The 24,609-nt window shown below is 35.1% G+C and overlaps 2 protein-coding genes across 5 annotated transcripts in view; one reads left to right on the top strand and one right to left on the bottom strand.

Annotated features, from left to right (window-relative positions):
- Positions 1 to 4,981, bottom strand: part of LOC150077960 (uncharacterized) — a 279,555-nt gene extending 274,574 nt beyond the window's left edge. Inside the window, exon 1 of the mRNA XM_090385461.1 lies at positions 4,657 to 4,981. Within this exon, the coding sequence (XP_090241587.1) occupies positions 4,657 to 4,735 (79 nt within the window). The 5' untranslated portion in view covers positions 4,736 to 4,981. The remainder of the gene's footprint in view (positions 1 to 4,656) is intronic.
- A 255-nt stretch (positions 4,982 to 5,236) lies between these two features.
- The window catches only part of LOC150077959 (hemicentin-1-like), a 424,550-nt gene continuing 405,177 nt past the window's right edge, over positions 5,237 to 24,609 (top strand). For 2 of the 4 annotated variants that reach the window (XM_090385460.1, XM_090385459.1), the window contains exon 1: positions 5,247 to 5,937. In XM_090385460.1, the coding sequence (XP_090241586.1) occupies positions 5,778 to 5,937 (160 nt within the window). In that variant the 5' untranslated portion in view covers positions 5,247 to 5,777. Of the gene's footprint in view, positions 5,938 to 24,609 lie in introns of all 4 variants that reach the window. The other 2 variants (XM_090385457.1, XM_090385458.1) reach the window with 2 other exon arrangements.

Raw genomic sequence — 24,609 nt, 5'->3', positions numbered from 1 at the left:
TTCTGTATGGAAAGTTTCTTGGTATCCTTAGAGGCATCCATCTAACCTTCCAAGTCTAGGGGTTAGGAGTTCCTTGTGTGAACGTTTACATAATCTGTCCTGCATTTCGGAGGGGGGATGGAGGATTTAAATAAGTTTTATTCCATTGAGGTAAAGTATTTAAATGGTAATTATCCGATTGAAGTTTAATATGTAAACAAAAGTAATGCAGAGAAGCATCCTCTACAGGGAATGTTATTCCTCTAAAAAAATTTTCTACCTATGACATTTTAATATTCTAATGTTTTCATTACGAGATTTGTAAAATTCTTTGTTATTAATATAAAACAGACACGTACAAATGTTATTTCGAAATTTGTATTAGTTTATAGTAATATACAAAAACGGCAGTTCACAGATCATGCCATTACTCCACTTTACGTTATTATTATATGATTTGCAAGCATCCGATCATCTAAGCTCTTATTACGATATATTTTAAATGTAATAAAAGAGAAAATAATATTTTTAAACGTTTTTTATTTAATTACATTTTGAGAGTGTCAAATTTATGTCATACAAAGGGTTAGATTTAAGCTTAACTCATATTAAACGTAAAATTATTGCAAAAAATATTTTTTCCCTTTATTTAAGTCTGAGAGTCAGCAGCAAAAAAAAAAAAAAAAAAAAAGGAAAAAAACGCGAAGATGCAGCAACGCGCCACTTCTAAGAAATAAAGCATCTCGGCTTGATTATATACATTAAAATAGTGATGAATGCCAGATGCCAAGCTACCCTTAAATTTCCGTAAACTGGGCTTGAAAAAATATAGGAAAGCACGGATGGTGAATTCTCACAGTCAACTTGTTTTTGTAGCTGTGGGTACACAATTAAAGAAATAAACCGTCCTTTTTTGTTTGTTTTTGTTGTAATTACATCGGATTGCAGTGGCAAACCTTCTTTAGGAATTCTGCTTTAATGCATAAAAAATTGAGTTTCCTCTCTCCTTTTCACTTTTGTAAATTAAATTGGAAAGACAGAAGAAACATAAGAAAATCCAGTGGAACAGCAAATTATTCATACAATCCAGCGCTTCTACAAATGTTAGTTCCAGAAAAAAGACTTTGGTTAGCACAAAGTATTATTTTCTGAAACAAATCTGAATATTATAAGTCAGTGATGAACTTCCAATCAGATATATCTCAATTATTAATAACATTTCGCTTGAGTTTCACGCTCTACTTCGAACTCACTTTTCAGGCGTTATTTTTGATCAAGCAAAGGCCACCAATTTGGTTCATCCACTTGACCGTAACTTTCGTTGTCATAGCAACTATTTTGAATAGGCAATTGCATATTAACTGGTTTCAATCATTGAATGAAAGTGGTATGCATATCTCAATGCTTCCAACTACTCTTTGGATTAAACTATATTGATGCTTTTTGCAGATGCATCTGCAATGTTTTCAATTAATTTGCTTAAAATTTAAGGTTCTCTTAGAAGCAGAAGTTGAGATTCTTTGAAAAAAAACTTTGTAAGTAGAAATAGCCAGAAATCGCCATCGGTATAAATTGCACGGAAGGTTTGGGCACCTCATTAAAAACAAAAATGATTTTTATATCCGTTATTACTTCGAAGGCATCTAAGAAACTTCAGTTGTTCACTGCCATTACCCTCCAGACAGCCACGTTTCTTCCTCCACCTTCTGGTTTCAAAAAATATTCGCTTTATCTCTGCCTTTATTTGTACCAGTCAGCTTGGTGGAATCCTATTGGTCGCCCATAAGATAACGTTAGCATTACAGATCTAATGCTTCTGTTCCTTATAGGAACGCAATTTTAAAGTAGCGAAATCTTCGAAAAGTCCATTCATCCGAATAAGAACAATTGTGATTTGTCCAGACGCGAGAAGTGACTATGAGATACCGTAGAATAATCAGGACTGTCAGAGAACAGCATTACGAGATCCATTATCATTGTCTAAATTGATGCAATATATTTTTGCACTTCACAGAATAGAAGAGTCGATAGTAATGGGTAAGAGTTGTGACGTCAACTTTTTTCTTAATCTTCTCTTAGAAAATGTGTTGATCTCGAGATGAGATGGGGAGATAAGTGTGGCTCTTTGTTTGCAGTGTTATTTCTCTTCTATTTTCGAAATCCCCCGATGCTCTCAACACTTTCAGCAAGTTAAGCCATCTCTCTTGCACTCTCCAAGCTTCACTAATCTCTAAAAAAGATATTTTAGACAGAATAATCCCGGAAAAACTGGATTCCACTGATAGAACGTGTGAGACATTAAACGACAAAGATGTGGATAAGCAGATAGAGATGTCCTTGTCACACAGAGAAAGGGCTCTCTTGAATTGGAACAGTGAATACCATATTGCAACTTGAAGAAGAGCCCGATAGAGACCAAATACGGATTAGTTTATATTGATTATTTAAGACCTGAACTGTTTGAGGTCACAGCTTATCTTTAATTGGTATGTCTGTGCTCCCATATCTGAAACCTTTTATTCTTTTCCCTGTTTTAAAATACAAGTGTGCAATTTTGTTAAACTTTACAGTTTTGGACTCCTTAATATAATTCAGTAAATGATTTTATTAAAAAAACAAAACAAAAACAGGATTAGTGTTATTTAATTTCTCCTTAGGATGCTGTTCTAAAAAATAAGTGGCCGAAGTAAAATAAGTTGAATTTGTAAAACAAATAAAACCTGTTTTTCCTATGATTTTCTTCTTTCGTACGTTTTCATTATTCTTGATAAAATAATTTAATTATTTATGAAAAAATTAACTAGGTATATTAAAATTTAATCTTAATTAACAGCAAATAAAAATAGAAGTGCCTATGGAACATTATTTATATATCAATTTTATTTAATATTTATAAGTGATTTTTATTTTTTTAAATTTAATTCTGATGAATGAAAGTTAAAAACAAGTTATAATAAAATTGCTTTTTATTATACAATAAATAAAATAAAATATAATATAATACATTTTTTATTATAAGAAGCAGTTTATTGTAGTTCCATGATTATTGTAACTAGTAATTAAAAATTAATATAAAAACAAGATCATTGAAACGATAGTTATAAATTTTGGTGGTTCTTTGTATTTTATGAAACTTAAGGTGTCTTAAAAATTTTTGTTGAATTTTATCTTTTATTTCAAAAAAAATTTGTATGTACACTAAAATACTATAGTGCTTTTTCTTCTTTATATTTTTTTTAAAAAAGAGAAGTGTTTTTTTTTAAATTGCGGAAAAAGACGAGCACAAAAAAAAAGAGTCAAGTTTTCAAATTTCTAACTCTGTAAATAGCTTATAAACGAGAAAGAAAAGAAATGACTGTACCACGTGATAAAGGCGCGCGCTGAGTCAAGAATGGTAGCACGCGATCACGCATTTCAGAAACAAGTCAATTTTGGTAATAGGAAGCCGATATAAATAAATAAAAAAAAAATGGAAGAAATAAACATGCTATTTTACCAAAATAAAATTTTAAAAAATTGGAAGAAACGAACATGTTATTTCACAATAAAAGAGAGGAAGAAATAAACATGTTATTTTACCAAAAATAAAATAAAAAAGGAAGAAATAAACATTTTTTTTTTACCAAAAAAAATTGGAAGATAAATAAACATTATTTTACCAAAAAAATGAAGAAATAAAAATATCATTTTACCAATAAATGGTGGAAAAAATAAATTGACCATTTAAAAAATGTTACATCACCAGTTACATCATACGTAGAGGGAGAATAAAATGGTGAACGAATAATTAAGAAGAGGAGAATTAAAATTGACGTGAAGGCCTAATCATTCCCATTCATCACTGCATAATGACGGCCTACTTAATTCTCGGGACTCATTTCCTCTTTACTATAATTAGACCGGTTCATAAATGGTTATACCTACATCTTAGGATCCATCGCCTCACTTTTTCTACATTTTGTTGCTGGCCCGAAATATGGTATTAGAAAGATGGTGATTTGTCTTGTTATACAAACCGATAAAAAATAAATGAGCTAGATAAGAAAAGCGGAAGACACACCTTAAAGCTGCCTAACTGTGTGGGAAAAATAAAAAAAAAGAACAGATTGTGGCAAACTTTATTAAAATCGTAAAAGTTTAGCAACGGATTAAGAGGACAGATTACTGACACAAAGTTTTTCTTTTCTTGCTACTTTAGGGCATTACAACTAACATTAAGGCCACTTTTATCAGTCTGAAAGTTTTTTTTTTTTTTCTGTTTAACGAATTTCTAAAAGATTAATTGATTTGGTAATTATGACGTAGCAAATATTAGGAATTAAGATAAATTGAAGAGTTTTTTTGTGTTAAGAGCATTAAATTGTTTTTTTTTTACCTTTCAGTGACCTCTGTAAGAAAATCAAGTACAACTTTTAAATGCCATTAAGGAATTAACAGAAGGATGGTGTTTTTAGTGTCTCTACCCATGATCCTTTGCGAACGAAAACCATATTCGTGATCAACGAGATGTGACAATCGGACCAAATAGTTTACTTCATCGGATGATAATAATTAAAGGGTCAGCTTAAAGCACGTGCAAAAATAAAAGGAAAAAAAAAAGAAGAAAAAATAAAGCAACAATCAAAAGTCAGGTTTGTAAGTTCGTCAAGAGGCTTACGGATAAAGACATGCACTTACTTTCCAGTGTAACGAGTAGGAGAAGGACCCAGGACGCCCACATGGTGAGTGCCATCTTGCTCTGGCCTATCCTATACATAACAGAACAGGGATTCGACAGAGAGCGTGCCACGTTATCTCCCTAGGCGAGCACTAACTCTACCACGCTGCTAAGCAGGTCTCTTGGTCACAAACTGACGGCCTCAGTACTCCGCCTTCCCACCTGGCCTTGTGACAAACGCTGAGTGGCGCGCCTGTGCAGACACCTGCGCTCCCAGCATCCTATGCGTACCACCCCGTCACTCCAGCTGGCGATCAGCAACACACGTGCACCAACGCCCTCCGTGCGGATACTCCACCGGCTCGCGCGCAGACGACGATACCTTTCTCACTCCAGATGGGAAGCCGGAAGACGACTCTGCAATCGCTGACCTGTTGAATTTTTTTTTCGTTTTTCTTTTTCTTTCCGCGAAATCCTCTTCACCTCACTTCCGGATTTAAGAGGCTGCACCGACTCGACTTTCTTAGTCTCACCCCAACGAACGCCAGCGTTTCACTGTACGCTCCAGTTGTAAGACTATTTTCGTGGTCGTGGAAAATTGGTGGTTGGGGACTCGCAGCGACCTCTAGTGGATATTCGTGTCGTGCTCGTCTTTTTCTCCGAAGCAAGACTTCAAATGGCCAACAGATGACGCTTATTGGCGTGCCCTCCTGCACGCACGTGACCACAGCAACTCTCTCCGTACAACTTCCGCTCGCGTCTTCCTCTTTGCATCAGCCGCGACTCCAATTCAGTGGCAATCGACGGCCGTTGCTACGAAAGCCCCACCTAGCGGAGGACGAAAGAGACAGGAGTACTTGGCGACCGTGGCTTGCATTTGCTAAGCGACTGTGGTACGGGGTGGACGGCTGCCTCTATTCCTGCATAACGTCAGACGCGCAGCCGATTCGCACACATCTTTCATCCTCCTGTATGTCCTGGCTTCGTGTATAGTACTATGTCACCTGACAACGCATTGATATAGGATATTAGCACCACCTGTGTGATCGAGTGAAAATCGTATGCAAAAATTCGTCTTTCCCTCTCCGTGTGAACTTATATTTTGTGGTTTTTACTATGTCCCAGTGAACCCTTGGCAATCATGATACCTGAAGGCCATAAGCGATCAAATAACCTTGCTATCACCACAAGAGTCAGCCAGATGATGGGCAGGACCCACTATTTTTGGCTATCGTCGAATCTTTCTAGAGTTACAAGTGTTATAGCGTTCCTTTTATTCAGTTTGACACCTGGAGTGAAAGGTAAGCCCTGTTATTTTTCTCATCTAACGACGAAAATATTAACCAAACGAAACCTTTTCATTGTTATAAAAATGCAGACGTAAAATTATTTTCGTACGACGAATTATTAAAGCTTTGGATCGTGACGCAACAATGCACATTTCTCGTGAGGCCAGATAATCTTGCACGTGTCAATAATGCAATAAACATTAATATTGACAGAGGCGCGAGATCCACGATGAAATTCCAATGGCAACAATAGAGCGCGTGAAATCTACATTCAACTTTTCAACGTGTCGATGACGTCACAGGTGATTGTACGTAGTGCTGTGGCTGAGGTTATGGAACATTAGGTTGCATAACTCATCTCTGATTAAGAGAAAAGAAATTCTAGTTGAAATAAGAGAAACACTGATAGTGTCTTTTTTTTTTCTTTTTTAATTTTAATGCTTTTATTTTCGGAAAATTTCTACAGATTTTTGTGCCTTTATTTAGTAATTATTCTGCTGTTTTTTCTAATCTCATTTGAAGGAATAATGACAACCAAAAAAAAATTAATAAAAATAGATAATCTCCTTGATTAAAAAAAAAATATTTTCCGCACGCATTCTCCAATGCGTGCTGTATTTAAAGTTTATTAATCTTCTCTTCCCCCACCTCCTCCCAGAGTAGAATCTCACTTTGCAAACACGACCAACCCGGAATATTCCGTGTTGCAAAGAATCATAAAGTGGTCGTTTATTTATTTTTTTTTCTCCTTTTTTTTTTCCGGAAGTCGCCTATCAGCTGTTTTGTTTCCAAAACCGTACTCCGTAGTGGTTATTTGCAGACAGAGAAACATCACTTTCCCAGCGTTCTATAAATACTCGTGCTCACGCAGTGGTATAGCAAAGAGCATTCGTGGCTTAGTCTTAAAACGTGGAGTGGAGAGGTAGCTAAGAAAAAAAAAATCATAAGTGATGGCATAAATGGCTGTATCGCGGGCTTAATTCAATGACGTAATTGCACGTGACTGGTTCTGTATAAAAGCTAAAATTGTCCATTTTTTTCTTCGGGTTTTTATAGATCTTTAATTACTCTTTTTTTAATTTCATATTTTTTGGGCAATGTGGGGTTAATTTGGTTGGGTTTAGGGCTCTAACTGTTTCATCATCTCCATAAAAGCCTGAAGGAGAGAGGAGAAAAAGAAAATGTGGGAAAAATCGCTCTTTTTATGCATATTTTAGCTTTTCTTTTGCTGTGTGTGGATAAGTGTACATTTGGGCATTTTTTTTATTGGTTTTTACATCTTCTGGCGCCCGGTTTTGATGAGGTTTACTCTGTACCATAATATTTCCATCTGTTCTTTTTATATGCTGAAGAAAAGTCGACAAAAGAGAATGCATAAGACAGAATTCAATGGTTAAAAAAGGAAACGTGAGAATTTTTTTTCAGAAGTTAATTTACGGAAGCCGTAAAGCGACATCCTGTTTACCACAAAATTCTAGATTAAATGGTGCGAATCACTCCGACTACATCTTCTCGAGAGAGATTGTTACAAGTCTCCAATGCTATCGGTTTCTGTGATCTAGAAATCTCTGGACAATGTAGGCTATTGAAGACGTCAGAAAAGCTATCAAAGTACATCCGAATCAGTTTAAAGAGAGTAAAGTAAAATCTCCCATTTTCCATCACCAACACTATCTCTGGGACCATTAGAAACTCAAGAGATTTGCTTTTGTTCAAATTCTCTCTATCAACACATCCTTTTCTGTTTCATCCAATAGCTTTTTATCGCACGGACAGACAGACTATTGGAAAAAGGGTGAAGAGTTTCCAGTGGTAATCAACCGATGGAAAAAAAAAATCGTCCCCTTTTTGGTGATTAGTAAAATCGGCAAGGTCATCAAAAAACAATTGAAGGGCAACCTCTCCCCCTTCGTCCCCCTTTTACAGAGCATCTTAATGTATCCGGTATTGATCATAACGCAGTTTTCATGAGCCAAATAACAACCCTTTGTGACAAAATCGCCTTAATTAAACGTGGCGAGCTACTTCAAGAACCCGCAAATCGATAGCGCAAGCATTTGGGTGCAATTAGGGAAAGTTTCTGCATGCCTCTGTAATAGGGGGTTCGTCTCAGGAGCATGAGGCTGTTTCTTCTATCTGGGTACTTAGATACTGATATAGTCTGTAACAAGTATAATTTACCATTGATACGCGTATCTTTCGCTTTCAAGAAGCATCCGGATGGATGCTGATCTAGTTCATCTTCAACTTCCGGCAATATGGATTTGGAAACAGAAGAAAAACGTCACGAGTGGAAAATTAATGTTGTTTTAGAATATGGGCTGGGAGAAAAAAAGTTAAGATGAAAGAGCTTTAGATGAATATAATATTTGTACATAAAAATATTCGGATAGATAATCAGCATCTAGATGCCATATACTTAAAGATGCGCAAAGACCATCAAATCAAAAATAAAAAGAAAAGAAAAATTAGTTTCATTGACTCATTAAAAGTCAATAAAACTAATAGCAAAAAGATCGTTATGTGTATATAAACGCACGCACATGTACACTGCTCTATGAAACTTTATAGGACACTTTTAATTATGAAAAAAAACATTCATTTAAAGAAATTAACAGCCTGTTGACCACAATTGACTTTCTATTAATTGTTGGTAGAACGCTAATGGTATTGTGCTCCACCCCTTTAAGTCATCCATGAGCTCCACTAATGAAGAGGACCATCTTGGCCTTTCCTTAATTCGAATTCTTCCCAGAAATGGTCAATTGGGTTGCGATTGGTTTTCCCTGCTGGCCGCTGCAATGTTCCGATATTATTCTCTTTGTGGCATTCGGCAATTACTTTTCGTCTGCTCATCTTCGCATTTGAAATGAATGCCGGGAGATCCACTGATTATCTTTTATAGACGAAAAGATTCCTAGTCATGCACAATTTTCTGCAATCAGTGGGTTGTCCCATAACTTTTGGTTAAAACGGTGATTGAAAAATCGAAATTTAATTACACAAATTGGTTATAAACAGATCAATACTTTTTACCAATATAATGCAATATATGCATTTATATAAATTAATTTGGAAATGTAATTATCGATGCATTTGAATATATAATCAAATAGATCAATAGAAACCTAATTATGTACACAGAAAGAAATATAGCAGACAAAAATTGAACTTGATAAACGAATTCGTATTTACTAGTTAATGGAGATAAGAGGATGGTTGATAATTTCCAAAACTAATCTTTTTAGATAAATAACCACTAAACTGTTATTCCCGCGATACATACTAATCTATAATAAAAATTCGACCGATATATCATTGCAATGAATCTATTCCAACAACAATGGTTTGGACATCTTTTTCTCGATCTGAGAGCGTACAAAACCAATAATGGTAAGCCTTAGTGGTTTACAAAACATTAGTTCGATATTATCGATTGTTTCTTCTTTATCTTTAAAAAGAAACCGAAGACAACGCAGATCTCAATGAACAAATAACGACTGAAATACTTAAAAGGGAAAATAAAAAATAACAGGTAACAAATCACAGTTCCTTAGTGATAATATTCACATGTGGCTCTTGATACCAACTCGCGAGTACTATTGAGCTTATTTGCAACATTTTATCAACTTCTGGGGATAACTGAAAGAAGAGGGTGGGGGAGGATCTGTTGAGGGAAGCTGAGTTGAGTCAAACAGGCAGTTAAAATGCAATCTGCGCAGTCCGTAGAAGGAAAGATGGAGCGAGATGAGCTCGACCACCTCCGTCCTTCCCATTTCATCCACCGGCAACTGCTAACTGTGGCTTTGGCATTCAGGCGCGTTCTTTTGGACTGGCGGACGTGCAGCGGTCGCTCCGATAGTGGGCCGTTACACGTTTTCCCCCAAGGGCCGTACTTTCTCTCGTCTGTCCCGTAACGGCACACAAAAAGAAAAAAACTCTCCCGTTTTCATCGTCTTATCTAGAGAACGGCTTGGGGGAAACCCCAGCGCCTCTCCCCGTCGGCCCTTATTCCATTTTCAGATCAGTTGACGAGGTCATTTGGTGTCACGTGTTTCCTCTTTGTCGAGGACGTCGGTGAGCGATATTGGCTGCAAGTGCGGCTCTTGGCACCCGCAGATGGACGAGTAAATGCATTAAGTTGACCCATCAGAGGTCGTCATGCAACAGTCCACGTTCAATCGCGTTAAATAAGAAGCAAGTAAATGGAAAGTTCCAATTGGCTGATGCCTCCACGATGTTAACGCTCGCAATTGAAATTGGTGTTAGCGCTCAATGGGCGGCCTGTTTCTGTGCCGTGAATCATCCGAGTAACGTAATAAGCGAACAATTAACTAAGACTGGGTCACCATCCTTGACTTATTGAGTCAGTGTCTTCGAAGAAGTAAGACGTTAAAAAATAATAAGGAGGTCTCCGTTTGAGACTAATTTCGAAACTACTAAGAATAAAGAAGTCTTGTATAATTTCTCTGTCTTCTTCACAATACGGACGACTCCATTACTTCAACTTTCTCTTTTACGTTTCATTCGTTCTCTTCTTTCTTTCCTTCGTCTGTTTTAATTTCTTCTATTTTTACTTCTGATTTTCATCTATTCCTTTCTTTCTGTTACTTTCCTTCCGTTTATTCTTTTCTTTCAACCTTCTGCTTTTAGTTTAATCTGTCTGTCTTTCAGTTTTATTCCTATTTTCCTTTCTTTCTTTCTTTCAGCTTTATTTATTATTTATTTGTACAACTTTCTTCCTTTATTTACAACTTTATTTCTATTTTATTCCTTTTTTTTTTCTTTTCCTATCTGCTACGCTGTATTTTATAATCACCTCTTAGATACTACTGTACAATTAACATCCTAAAAAACCACTTTTCTATTTCAATTTTACTCATTCTTTCTTTCAAGACACTTTCTATTGCTCTGTTACTCTTTCTTTCTTCCTTTCTGACACTTTCTGCTACTATATCACTCATTCTTTCTTTCACGACACTTTCAGTTGCTCTGTTACTCATTCTTTCTGACACTTTCTGTTACTCTATCACTCATTCTTTCTTCATGGCTCTTTCTCTGTTTCCCTTTCTTTCTGATACTTTCTACTGATATATTATTCTATCTTTCTTTTCTAAAACTTTCGTTTTGTTTTGGACTTTTTGTTGCTTTTTATTTTACCATTTTTCAGTATTTTCTCTTTTATCCTTTTCTTTCTATCTGACACTTTCTATGTATTTTGCTTTCTCACATTCCGCTGCTTTATATTTTGTTTTGCGTAGCTCTTTCTATCTTGCTGTTTAACTTTATACCTTTCTCTTTTAATCCTCTCTGCTGCTCACTATTCCTTTTTATATCTGTTTTACTATTCTTTTCTCTTATAATTTTTTTCCTCTCTTCTTTCTCTTCCTTTTTTTCGCACGGCTTTCGTTTCTACTTTGAGATATCTTTATCACATTTTTGCTTCACCTCTTCCTTTCTCTTTAGCCCCTTTTTTTCCTCTTCACTCCACTTGAGTTATCTTATTCTTCTTCAGTCATTTTTCCTCTTGCATCCTCATCACACTTCCTACAAAATTTCTACTGGGATTACTTTATGCCTCGTTCTATTTTACCACTTGAACGTATCCTAATGGATGACTGCGTGCTCTTACGCATAACACAGTCTTAAAGTATTTGCAAATTTAATTTATCAAAGAAATAGAAACTCATCTATTTGCTTTCGCTGACATCAAATAGTTATTACAGGACATATACAACAGAGAAGTTCGTTTATTAGTGTCCTGGAAGGAATATCCAAACCACTCTTCTCTAAAATACCACAAATCATATTGCTGCACTAACAATTGCAATTAATTCAGTTTCCTTAGCATTGCTGGACTGGAGATAGATATATTCTCGTTCCGAGACACCAGAAACTGTCCTCTCGAGCCATGGAAGGACAGTAAAGTCATTAATGAAATCTTCTAACAACACTCTGGGTTACAAATCTCATGAACTGCTATTTAGAGGTCTTATTGCACATAATCTTGCGTTAAGCTGTTTTCCTTCAGGGCCTTAAAGGGAAAACGCAGTAGAGGTATGTCCATATGTGCCAGCGTTGGTGTCATCCATCTTTAGAAAAGACTGTCGGTTGTTTTCCACTCACGTGCCCCACGCTTCGATTTATTTAGCACTTATTTGGGCATCCGGTCCGTAAATAGAAGAAAATCGTGACCATCTTCAATTATGTTGGGGGAGTAAGTGAAAAAGTTGATGATAAACAGAGCGAGCGAAAAGAAATTAGTTTTGGAAGGCGAAGGATTTTGAATGAAATATCACAAAATGCGATAATCGTGACGTTGATAAATAGACAGAAGGACAGACGGATGCGCAGGATTGACAGAGAAAATAAAAGTCGCGAATGATGGAAAATTAAATTAATAAGATGGCTGGTGGACAACTTTCTTAATACAAGCCATAACATGCAAAAGCTCCATATAAAACTGTCATATTGTGTACTTGGATTGACAACGAGACCTATATGGACCGCTTATAGAACCACTTATTATTAAAAGCTTATTTTTATAACAAAATAGAAAGAAAAAGTCAAAAAAACATAACAGAAGGAATTAGGGTGGTCACACCGTGAAAGACAATATAACTTTGTAATGGTAGGTGCCCTTTATTATTGGTACAATACCGAGACAACTCGTGGGAAAAGGGAGAGCATTTGGAGGATGTAGAGGAAGGCATCCCCCAATAAACAGTGGAGGCGCGAACGGTCCACCAGGCGAAGGATAGGAGGACCCCAGGAGAGAACCCCCAGGGATGGGGATGCGAAATTACCAAAGCGTTTAAGGCGAATGGGGAACCATCTAAGAACGTATTCCTTCACTGTTTTTACGTACACTTTCTTTCTTTCTTCTAATGTCTATCGTTTTATTTTGCACTTTTTAAAAATTTTTCTTTCTGTTTTTTTCTCTTTATGCTATTTTTTTGCTTTTCCTTTCTATTATTCGATTTTTTTATATACTTTTGTTTACTTAGCAACAAGACTCATTCCAGAGTTTTCTTTATTTCTTCAATGGTACTTTCTGTCTTTATATTTTATTATTTCTTCCTACTACTTTTCTTTTTATATTTCAATCTTTTTTCTGCTGGTTTCTATATTTTTACTTCAATCTTTCCTTCTTTCTGCTATTGTCTGCCTTTCTATTTTATCCTTCTTTCGTTCTACTGTTTTCTGTTTTACTTTCGGCTTCTATTTTATTTTTGGCAACAAGAATCACACCTCAGAAAGAAAGAAAAATGTAGTGAACTACGTTTTTTTTCTTTCTGAGGTGTGATAAAAGCCAATATAAGAAAAAAAAAAAGTGAGCTACAGTTTATTTTCTTTCTTTCCTTCTTCTACTTTGTTCTTTCTTTCTGACACGTTCAAATTTACTCTTTCTTTCTTTCTATTTTATTCCTTCTTTGTTCTACTTTCTGTTTTGTTATTCCATTCAACTTTTTATATATTTTTTCTACTTTTAATCTATATCCCTGTCTTTCTATCTTTCTCTTTTTCGAGTTTGTTTTGTTGGAAAGGTAATCTTACTGGTTTTTACCACCTCTTTCTTTCTTTCTGCTACTTTCTATTTTTAGAACTTCTAAAGAAACTTATACATACCAGCGAATTGCCCTAGGATGAATTTCCTTTAAAAACTTCACCAATTGGAAGAGAAATAATATTAATACTTCAAGAAAACTGTGGTAAACAGAAAACAATAGGAGAAAAGTAAATAAAAGACAGATAGAAGCACAATTCATTTGAAATCTGGTTCGTCGAAAGAAAAGGATCATTGAAGGCTACTTTCAGCACTATTCACTTCAAATAAATGTAAAGTGCTCTGCACATATTACTATAAACAAAATATTGAGTGTATATCGTTTCGGTTATTTTAATATACATACGTGCACCCCTTTTTGAATTCCCCTTTATGATATAAAAATAACACATCTTATGGGTCTAACATAAAATGGCGTTGGTGGACAAAATACGTTTCTTGCAGAGTAAAACTCCTAAGATGTTAGTTTATACATATTTAAGAACAATTTTGGAGTGTATAGACGAAAAAAAAATAGAAAACATGTAAGAGAAAATACGTATGAGAGAAATCCTTTGAGGAAAAGCATATAAAATAATACTCGAACAATAAGAGATCAAAAGAACACGTGAAAGAAGATTTGGAAATGAAATAAAAGTACGAAGAGCATCATATAAGGACCCTCCCCCATCAAAAAAAAAAAAAAAAGTGAAGAGAATGGAGTAGAGGGAAAACTTGGAAGGTAAACAAAAACTATCTTAAGAAAGAGATTTAACAAAAATAGGGCTTGTATAAAATAGAGAAAAAGTCATCGCACGTCGACTAAGGTGATAGATGAATTGGCGGTTTGGGAAGGAGAAAGGCGTATCCCTTATCCTAATGCACAGGGGACACATCTACAAAAAGAGGTGATTTACTTTTGATGCAAAAGATACCCAGATGATCTACATGTTATTTATTATGGAGAATGTGAAAGCTATATATTCACATTGCACGTGATCTAAATAAACATTTTATAACTAAAACCGGCGATATTTTGTCACTCTGTGGGCGGAACACTCTCCAAGAAATTCTACACCAGATTGCACGCGCTTATAAAGCACCTTTTGGATCCATTCTACGCATATTGTTATTAGTATTGCGCGGTGTATATCAATAGTGTTCACGTAACTCGCACGTTTTCGCCTGAAAGCGGGGCTGCTTAAGATTGACCGATTGCACGGCCCTTGCAGAACACTGTAAGAATAAGATAATGGTGGTACACAAAATATACTGTTTTTTTAGCTGACTTTTTTTTGCTACTCCAAAGCATCAACTCCCAGATTTTTCTGAAATTCGCGCAGAGTCCTCTGAGATTAAAAAATTGATAAGCAAAATTTGAATTTAGCATTTTGGATGCTTTTTCTTAAATACGAAATTGTATTAAAACAAAATAATGGTGATTTTTAAAATACAAAGAAATGTATTTATTTATTTTTTTTTAATTAAAAATAAAATATGGTTTTTATACCGTTTTCATTTTGCTACTCCAAAAAGCATAAATTTCCAGATTTTTCTTTAATTCCATTAGCAAATTGACAAGCAAAATTCGAAATTAGCATTTCGAACGCTTTTTCTTAAATATAGAATTATATTAAAACAAAATAACAGTGTTTTCTAAAATATAAAGTAATTTATTAATTTTTTTAATTAAAAATAAAATATAGTTTTTATACTGTTTCTTTCTTTCCTTTTTTTTTTCGAAATATACTGTTTTTTTTCGTTTGTAGAATTTTTTTCTACTCCAAATCATAAACTCCCAGACTTTTCTGGGAGTTTATGATTTGGAGTAGAACAAAATTTTAAATTAGCATTTCGACTGCTTTTTCTTAAATATAGAATTGTATTAAAACAAAATAATTGTTTTTTTTTATATAAAGAAATTCCTTTATTTTTTAATTAAAAATAAAACATGGTTTTATACTGTTTTTTTTGTCTCGAAATATACTGTTTTTTGTTGACTTTTTTGCTACTCCAAAGGACCTTCCAGACTTTTCAGGAATTCTCCAGCGCTCTCTGAGATTAACAAATTAATAAAACAAAATTTTAAACTAGTATTTCGACTGCTTTTCTGAAATATGAAATAGAATTAAAACAAAATAATGGTATTTCTTTTAAATATAAATAAATTTATTTTTTAATTAAAAATAAAATATGGTTTTTATACTGTTTTTTTCGGTGACTTTTTTTGCTACTACAAAGCATCAACTCACAGATTTTCCCCTAATTCCTCAACGCCCCCTGAGATTAACAAATTGATAAACAAAATTAAATGCTTTTTTTTAAATACAGGATTATATTTAAAAAAAAAAATGGTTCTTTTTTTTAATATAAAGAAATTTATTTAATTTTTTTTAGAAAATTAAAAATATGGTTTTTATTATACCTAAAACTCTGAAGATGAATGGTTAATCACGTGATAATCATGCGACTGCCTAAGTGGAGAGATTTATAGTACTGCACAAATTATATAACTTGAAACGTTTTTATTTGAATATGTGTGACATAGTTTGCGTAATTCTAAAAATTCTTTGAAATTTAAAGTATTTTGGTGAGGGGCACATCACAGGCTTTTTGTTTCGTTTATAAAATTTAATGAAACTCCATCTAGTAGGAGTCTAGTAATTATATGCTGACGGACATGATGAAGACAATAGGCGCTTTATGCAAATATGTCTAAATACAAGTGGGTCATCGTTAAAAAAAAGTCAATTTGACAAAATGGTTTTCTGATGAATATCGTTAAAACAATTAGTGATGGAAACTATAAACTCTGGAATGTTTTTCACTTATTGTAAATCGCCGAGTCCCTTCCACCACTTTGTTGCAATACATGCAAGATCCCAAAATATATTTCTTACGATGAATAATACAGATTTCAGCAGTTTAGTTTTGAAGTACACTATCTTTAAACTTCGCATTGTGTTCCAAAATAAATACCGAATAAAGAAATAGTTTTTATTCTCAATATATATATATATCTTTGCAGTTTTTTTTATGCCTTATGCCATCATTTCTACAGCTCACGTGAGCGGAAAGATTCTATTAACTTTACAAAACTTACCCGTGCAGATGTAGCCATTATGTGGAAAAACTCTAGTGCTTCAATATCTTAACCAATTGTTATTCTGGAGATTGGTTACTCCAAGCCATTTATTTCAAGAAGTTTTTTCTCGAAATGTGCCTCATAAGAACACTGGATCCATCACCTAAATTTTAGCTTTTATATATACGGCTCGTATCAAAAAAATATAATATTAACTTGGGTCAGCTAAGAGCAACTGTTGATAACCTCACAAGGATGGATATAGGAGCAGATAGCGACATATGACCACTGTATGTAGCAAATATCAGTATTCTTTGTGTGAGCTAACAGATGCTCTTCTTCCACAGTTAATGCCCAAAGTGGCTGAAATAGCTGTTTCATATTTTATATCCTACAAATTAAATTTCCCCTCAAGTATCTTTTTCTCTCTGCCTTTACTATGAGAATAAATCCCAGAGAGAATAATGCAGTTGCGAGGCTCGGTTTATTAAACTCATTCCCCCACCCACCCACCCACTTCCAAACTAGTTCACGATGCTGGAATGAGCTTATGCCTTTCGGGATTTTGTACTTTGTAAATATAATTACGAAACACAAACAAGAATAATTATATCAGATGAGTAGTTTTTTAATTCACAAAAAGGAGTCTAATGCGAACAATAAACTTCTTTAAATATGGAAACCATTGTGTCGAAAAACGTAGTTTTAAATAGAAAATCGAATTTTATTTCGATAGTAGTTTAAGGTGTTCGGATGCCAATGTTTCTCTCTTTATTATTTCTGTCTGATATATTTCTATTTATTTCCGAAATATCTAAAGCACAAAATAAGTGTGGAAGAAATGGTATGGGATACGGTCTGTTCGCATGGACTGAGTCCGCTCATACCATTAAAGGTCGTGTTACCTTCTATGGATATCATTCCATCGTATCGGACCAACTCATCCTGAAATGTTTCATTTTCACTCAGACTGCGATGGATTCTTTCAAGACGACAACGCAGTTATCTACCTTGCAAAGCTTGTATCTGTATGGTTCGAAGATCATTCCCAAGGTTTCCAATTATATATACCCTGGCCACCTAATTCTCCAGATCTGAATTCAACTGAGAATGTGTAGGATATGTTGGAAAGGGTAGTTCTGCTTCGGAGTTCTCTACTGATCACAATAAAGATAAATATCCTGATGGAAGAATGGTTAAATGTTGAGCTAGACTTCCTCACGCGCCTAGTGGAATCCAGACCATTGCTAATTCAGGCAAAACGTGGCCCTACTAGATATATAATAAAGGTTTGTAAATTTTTAGCCACTGAATGTACCACTATGTAGCAGTGCTTGAGTAGAAAGAGAAAATTTATTCATTTATTCAAGAATTTCCATCTAGTAAACCTTTCATTTCAGTACACTGCTGTACCATAGTATCTCTGATTCAGTTTGATTTTCTTTTATTGCTTTGCTTTTTTTTTTTTTTGTAGATACAGATAGATGTTGAAAATGGGATACGATTAACAGTTACTATCTTGCGGTCGCCTAATTTTCATTTACTTTGTGTGTAGGATAATGAGCACAACCAATGCCAATCTGGCCTCTAATTACCAATTAGGTAATTAGAGCCCAGAGTGGGAAGGAACGCGCTTTATCTCTTATCCTTAAATAGAAATAAATAAATAAATACGCCCATTATGTGTTCTGTGGTATGCCAACTATGCCGAAGAGCTCCAAATATGTATCTTAAAATGTTAATATGCTATTTAGAAATAAATTATGGAAATTGCATTAAACAGAAGAAGAATTCTTCGGTGCGAAAGATATTACATTAGACATCAGTGTTTATTATTTTTATTGTAGAACTTATATTCAGCGAATTATTAAATCGCAGGTGAGGGTGGCAAGGTTTTTATAGACATACAGCGCAATATGGCATAAGTTTTTGTACTCTTGGAACGTTGCAACAACCAACCAGGAGAGAAATTGATAAATATCGATAGGAATCATAATCGAAATGAAAGTAATTTCTATGGAAGCTGTCCCTGGAAATGCCTTTTTGTTCCCCTCAGTAACTGGCCAAGAATTACGAAAAGATTCACGCCACACTGATAATAATTTAGAAATGACTTGAAGTGTTAATAAGTCGACGTTCATATCAACTTCTCTTAAATCTAAATTATAACAAATATAGCCCATGATGACAGACACACGGAAACGGTTTTTAGAATATCAGCTTGTCTATTTGGAAACGATTTTCTGTTTGGTATCATCATATGTGACACCGTTTTCCTCAGGCAAATTTAAATAGCAACATTGAGTATAGAGAACATGCATTTTTTGCTCCTTCATCTTTTTATTCTTCTCCTTAGAGAGCTGAAAGAACAATAAACAATAAGAAGGCAATCATAACAGATGGCAAACATTGATCGCTCGCCACCGTGGTTTGGTAACTTCAGCTATTCTAAATCACTGGCTTACTGAGGGTAAATGTTCTTAGTGGGAACAGTTCGTAATTTACTTGAGGTTTTGTTTGTTAAAGGTTTATGCACGGCTTTGAGCGACTGTTCGGAACGGACGAATGTAATACCGAATAACTTCTCACGAGAAGAAAAATGCATCTTGACAATGAAAATGATTTCCTCTCTCCTCACTATGTAGAAGACTTTTCATTACTGATGCAATGTAAGTCAATCGCCGATTAGAGTAATGTAGAGAAATTAGACAGTTATTTCTATATTTATTTCCATTGTATTTCTTGGTTGATCTCCTTCTTGAAATAGTGTAGAATAAAAATAGGAGCTGCCTTTTGCTATTTAAAAGAGTTTAAAGAATTCCGACAATCACTGAGAAAAATAGGGGACTGTATGATTATTCTGTGTTGGACTCATACAGTACACCAATAAGAAGTTACACCTGGGGAACAGCAACCCCAAACTAACTTATACACTTGGTGGAGTTGAACTAAAGCTGGTAGTGGAGGAAAGGGACTTGGGTGTTAGGATACGATCAGATATGAAGTTCTCCTAGCATTGTAGACAGGTTGCAAGGAAGGCCCATGGTGTCCTATCGATGATTTATCGAACATTTGCTAGTAGAGATAAGGATGTCATAATCCCATAATCCCTGGACCATCGTGGCCGATTATGGTCCATTTCCCTCAGCATGAATTGTTGAGGAGGCTTCCGTCCTGCAGTGGGTTGATAATGACTGCAGTTTATCTTATTTTATTTAATCCCATTAAGGCCACACTTGGAATTCTGTGTTCAGGTATGGAGACCCCACCTAAAGAAAGACATTGTGCTTCTTGAAAGGGTCCAGAGACGGGTAACTCGCATGGTGAGGTTGTCAAAAGGGCGTCCATATGAGGAAAGACTTTGAATATGTGGGTTGCAGAGCTTGGAAACTAGACACCTTAGAGGAGACTTGATTGAGGTGTTTAAGGCTCTGAGAGGCATCAATAAAATGAACGAGGACGAAATTTTCAAGATTATAAATGATGCTAAAACTAGGAGACATAAATTCAAGTTATGGGGGGGAGACGTTTAGACTGGATTACATGAAGTTTTATTTTAGCTAGCGAGTTATAAATTGCTGGAATAAGTTATCTACGTGAGTGGGTGAGGCTGACAGTTTGGGGAAACTGAAAGGTCAGCTGGATAGTTACCTACGGGAGGAGGGAAACACATAGGTTGTCTATTTCCTTTTCTTTTATTATTTATTGATTATTTATTTTATTTAATTTTCTAAATTATTATTTATTATTATTTTTTTGGCTGGTGCAGCATAAGCCTTGGGCTTCCTTGCACCATTACTAATGCTACTTCAGCTTTCAGGTGAATTATCAAGATCCAGCCTGGGAAACCCAGATCGACCAACAGTCCCTCCTTAGAAGTAAGAATTTTTAGAGGGCTGAACGAGAAAAGCAAAATTTTGTTTTAAATCATAAGGCAAATTGTTCATTTGCCTTATGATTTTCTGAATTCCTGAAGTAGAAATTACACAAAATATTTAAACCAATTTCCCACCAAAGACATAGGTTTAAGTCTCTCATCTAATTTCTACTTCAGGGACTCAACCCCTCATTTAAAATTGCTGAAATATAAAGCAGAGTTAAGTGCATAATTTTTGAAAATAAATGAGTATTCGTACCATGTAATGTCCTTCATAGACTATATTCTCAATGTTTACTTCATAATAATAATTAAAAAAAATACTCTTTCGTTTTGGTAAAGCAACTAAGGCTGTGAGGCATCAGAGTGACTGCGTGTATTCTATTGATCCGTTTTACTGGATCGAAAACCTCAATTTGAACCCACACTATGCGGGTGGTTAATGAAAAAGATAAATAACCATGATTTGTCAATGTTTAATTCTTCTAACTGTCTCTCTCTCTCATCTCCAAGGTGGAGAGAGAGAGACCACTGTTTACAGATCCGAATATGTGCAATTTATCTTTACGTTTGTAGAGCTATAACTATTACATTTCGAAAGCTCTATAAATAATAATTCTTTCTGGATGGTAAAAACTTCTAAGAAAGATCTTGTGAGTCTCTGAAAGAGAGAAAGAGAACATTATACGACTAGTCTTCTGATCTACAACGCAAAAACATTGAAGAATACACAATACTGGTAGCTTTTGTCAGCTTACAGGATTACGGCGAAAATTTTTCAGTCTCTCTTTCTGCTATGAAATCCTATCATTGTCTTCTAAGAGATGCGACCTTTTCCAGCAACTTTAGGAGATCAAGAACTGGTCCATTTTGCAACACTTTTAGTAATTCGCGTAGGAATTTTGAAAATACCAAAATCGTGTTGTTGTTTTATATCAGTTCGCTTCAGCTGCGAAGACTTAGAGAAGTTTTCTGTTTGATACGAAGTTATTTACAGCTTGTAAGCCTGACAACAGTGGTATATTTTCCCATGTTACCCGCTTGTATGGTTTGGTGCTTTTGCGAGTGTAGAGGATTGGATGAAAAATAAGTTGCTCCTTCTTTATGGAATATTGAGATGAAGTTTATATCATGCCATTTAAGCGAATATTGAATATTTCACGAATCCCACTTTAACTCAAAGTGTTATATTTCTTCGTAATGGCATTCGACTGTGCTGCGAGTTTTTATAAAGTAGAATATATTTAAGAAAGAAATTTAAAAAAATAATACATATTTGTTAGTATAGTTACCTAGTGAAAGAAAGCCATGGAGCTTTGCTGCACTGCTCCCCCCAACCGCCAAAGAGCAAGTATATAAGAAAATATACATTATACACTTCCCTTCCTCGTGTAGGTAACTGTTCAGTTGACCTTTGAAGTTCTTCAAACTGTCAGCTCCAACAACTTGGGAAGGCAACTTGTTCCAGCAATCAACGACTCGATGGCTAAAAGAAAACTTCCTACAATCTAATCTAAACATCTTCCCCTGGAATTTGAACTTATGGCCCCTATTTTTAGAATCCCTTATAGCAGTGAAAATTTCGCCTTCATTCATTTTACTAACCCCTCTTAGAGCTTTATAAACCTCAATCAGGTCTCCACTGAGGTGTTGGGTTGCCAAGCTCTGTAGTCCACATAATCGAAATATTTCCTCCTACTGTTGCTCCTTTGTGGACCTCACCATGCGAATTGCCCATCTTTGGATCCTTACAAGAAGCTTTAGATCCTTACAAGATGAGTTATCCATACCCAGACACAGTATTCCAAATGTAGTCTTAAAATTGCCTTATACAGTGATATTATGACCTCCCTATCTCTATCCTCTACAGGATAATGTTCGATAAAACATCAATAGAACACCATGAGCTTCATATCTGCCCTTATCGGAACTCCCAGAACCTTTTCTTCCTTTACTATTTTTAATTGAACCCCGCCAAATGTGTAATATATTTTTTGGGTGCTCTTCCTCAAATGCAAGACCTTGCATGTTACTTTTCTAACCATTCCTGAAGGAGCGCTGCTTGGCACTGATCATTTACGACTTTCCCAATCCTTACGCCCTCTGCAAATTTTGACATCATCCCTTCAACGATGTCGTTTATGAAAATCAGAAACAACAGTGGTCCAAGAACTGATCCTTAGGAGGCGGGTTACACTTCTGATGTTACATCAATCGGATGAATATTCATTAATCACAACCCTCTACCTTATGCCCTGCTGCCATCCTGCAATCCACCTTAGATTCTTTCCAGTTAATCCCAACATTTTCCAACTTATACAGTAACCTCTGATGAAAGAAATTTTAAAAGAAAAAAAAAATTGCCAATTGTAATTTGTTAACTTTTTAATCATCTACATCTTCCACTATCTTTTCCATTAAGATGACATCCTTCGGCCTAGTTCCATCTATAAGATGAAGATCTATGCTTAGAAAGAGAAAAAAAAAAGATCAGTATCTGGAAAGCATCGCTCCCCTAACTTTCTTAATAATGTCTTGTCTTATAGCATATCCTTACTGAACTGAGAAGATGTTTATAGTCATCTTACCCGCTGCCAGCTCACTAAAAGAGCAATTCTTTAGAGGAATCTGCTTCTAAATGGGTCTGCGTCTAAACGCACGTCACTCTGGGCTTCGTGGAGAAGAGTAAATGTGAGATTAAGGTGAACTGAGTAAGAGCCAGACAGCAAAACGGTTATGGATTAATAAATGTGGCTTCCATGCACTTCTGTCATAACGGTGGGATTTGATAGTTCAGAGATCATCTGGCTTTTCTGTTGTTTATGTTTGTTTCGCAACAAACTACTTTGTCTTTTAATCACACAAGACAAGGGGCTTTTTAGGTAACCCATTAAAAGCGTACAGCTTCTACGATGGGGTAGTACTTTTCTTTCCAAAATGGACGTTATTTTTGTATGAATTCTCTCTTTTTATCTTTGATATTAACAAATGTATTTGGGCGATGAAAGAACATCTTACTACATTTAGTTTTATTAGGATGTTTCATCTAAATGCTCAGATCCTTCTTCAGATAACTGATGGCATAAATTTCATTTACTATTAAAGTTTTATTAGTTTGATCTTGCTTAAAGGGAGAATATAAACACACTTCAGCAACGCCATCTTCCTAAACTATCTGAATTTCTCTTAAAGAATGGGATAAACCACGTTTCTTTCATTCAGTTGTTTAAATTAGCAAAGAATTTAATACGATAAATCTATTCATATTTTTTTTCCGTTTCGTTTATGACTTATTCTATCGTTTTTTCATGTGATGTGCTTGTTTTGATCGCGTTTGGAATTGTACAGACCTGTCTGCAGACCTTCAAGCTAAATAGAATCCGATCAGCAGGGGTTGGCATTATTCCAAGCTTTCCTTCGCGTTACGTTGTACTAAAAACAAATTCTAGACATTACGAAGACGTTGCATAACAAAAGGTGGAATTCTACTGAATTAAAATAGGTGTATAGACGTAACCGTACTTTGCAAGTCTTTAAACAGTGGCAGACACCGTCTTGCCAGAATCTTCTGGAAACACCGATACGTGAATAGTTTGTCCTTGCCCAATGATTTTTCCTGAATATTCAATAAACACAGGCATTTTTATTTAATTTTAATTTTGTATTTAGATTAGGTGTTTTAAACTCAAGTGTATTTTGGAAGCTCTAATATTTCATTCTGTTCTGCAGACCGCTTCCATTCTACAAGCTAACTAACTGCTATTGCTATTACATTACACTGTCCTACCAAAAATATTCGGACACCCCCTCCAGTTAGTGTCAATGGTATACAGAAACTTTGCTAGCAGGGATAAGTTGATCATCCCTTTGTATAAGATCGTGGTTAGGCCGCATCTTGAGTATGTATACAAGTCTGGAGGTCTCACTTTAGGAAGGATGTAGATCTGCTGGAATTGGTGCAGAGAAGAGCATCCAGACTGATGAAGGGAACAAAAGGGTGCTTTTACCTATAAAGGCAAAATATTACCACTCGATAAATGAAAAGGGAGTAATATTGTCTTTCAGGCTTAGTAGAGTAGCAACCTTTTAAATTTTAGAAACCGCTGTGGTTCTAATATTTTTGAAAAGGAAGTTTACATGGAACAGAATAATCACTATTATATAACTAAGTCAAAC

Source organism: Mastigoproctus giganteus, chromosome 11 (genome assembly GCF_048544385.1).
Source record: "Mastigoproctus giganteus isolate SK-2022 chromosome 11, ASM4854438v1, whole genome shotgun sequence".
NCBI classification, from domain to species: Eukaryota; Metazoa; Arthropoda; class Arachnida; order Uropygi; family Thelyphonidae; genus Mastigoproctus; species Mastigoproctus giganteus.
Note: the sequence above shows the minus strand (reverse complement) of the source record. Positions and strands in the feature narration are given on the sequence as shown.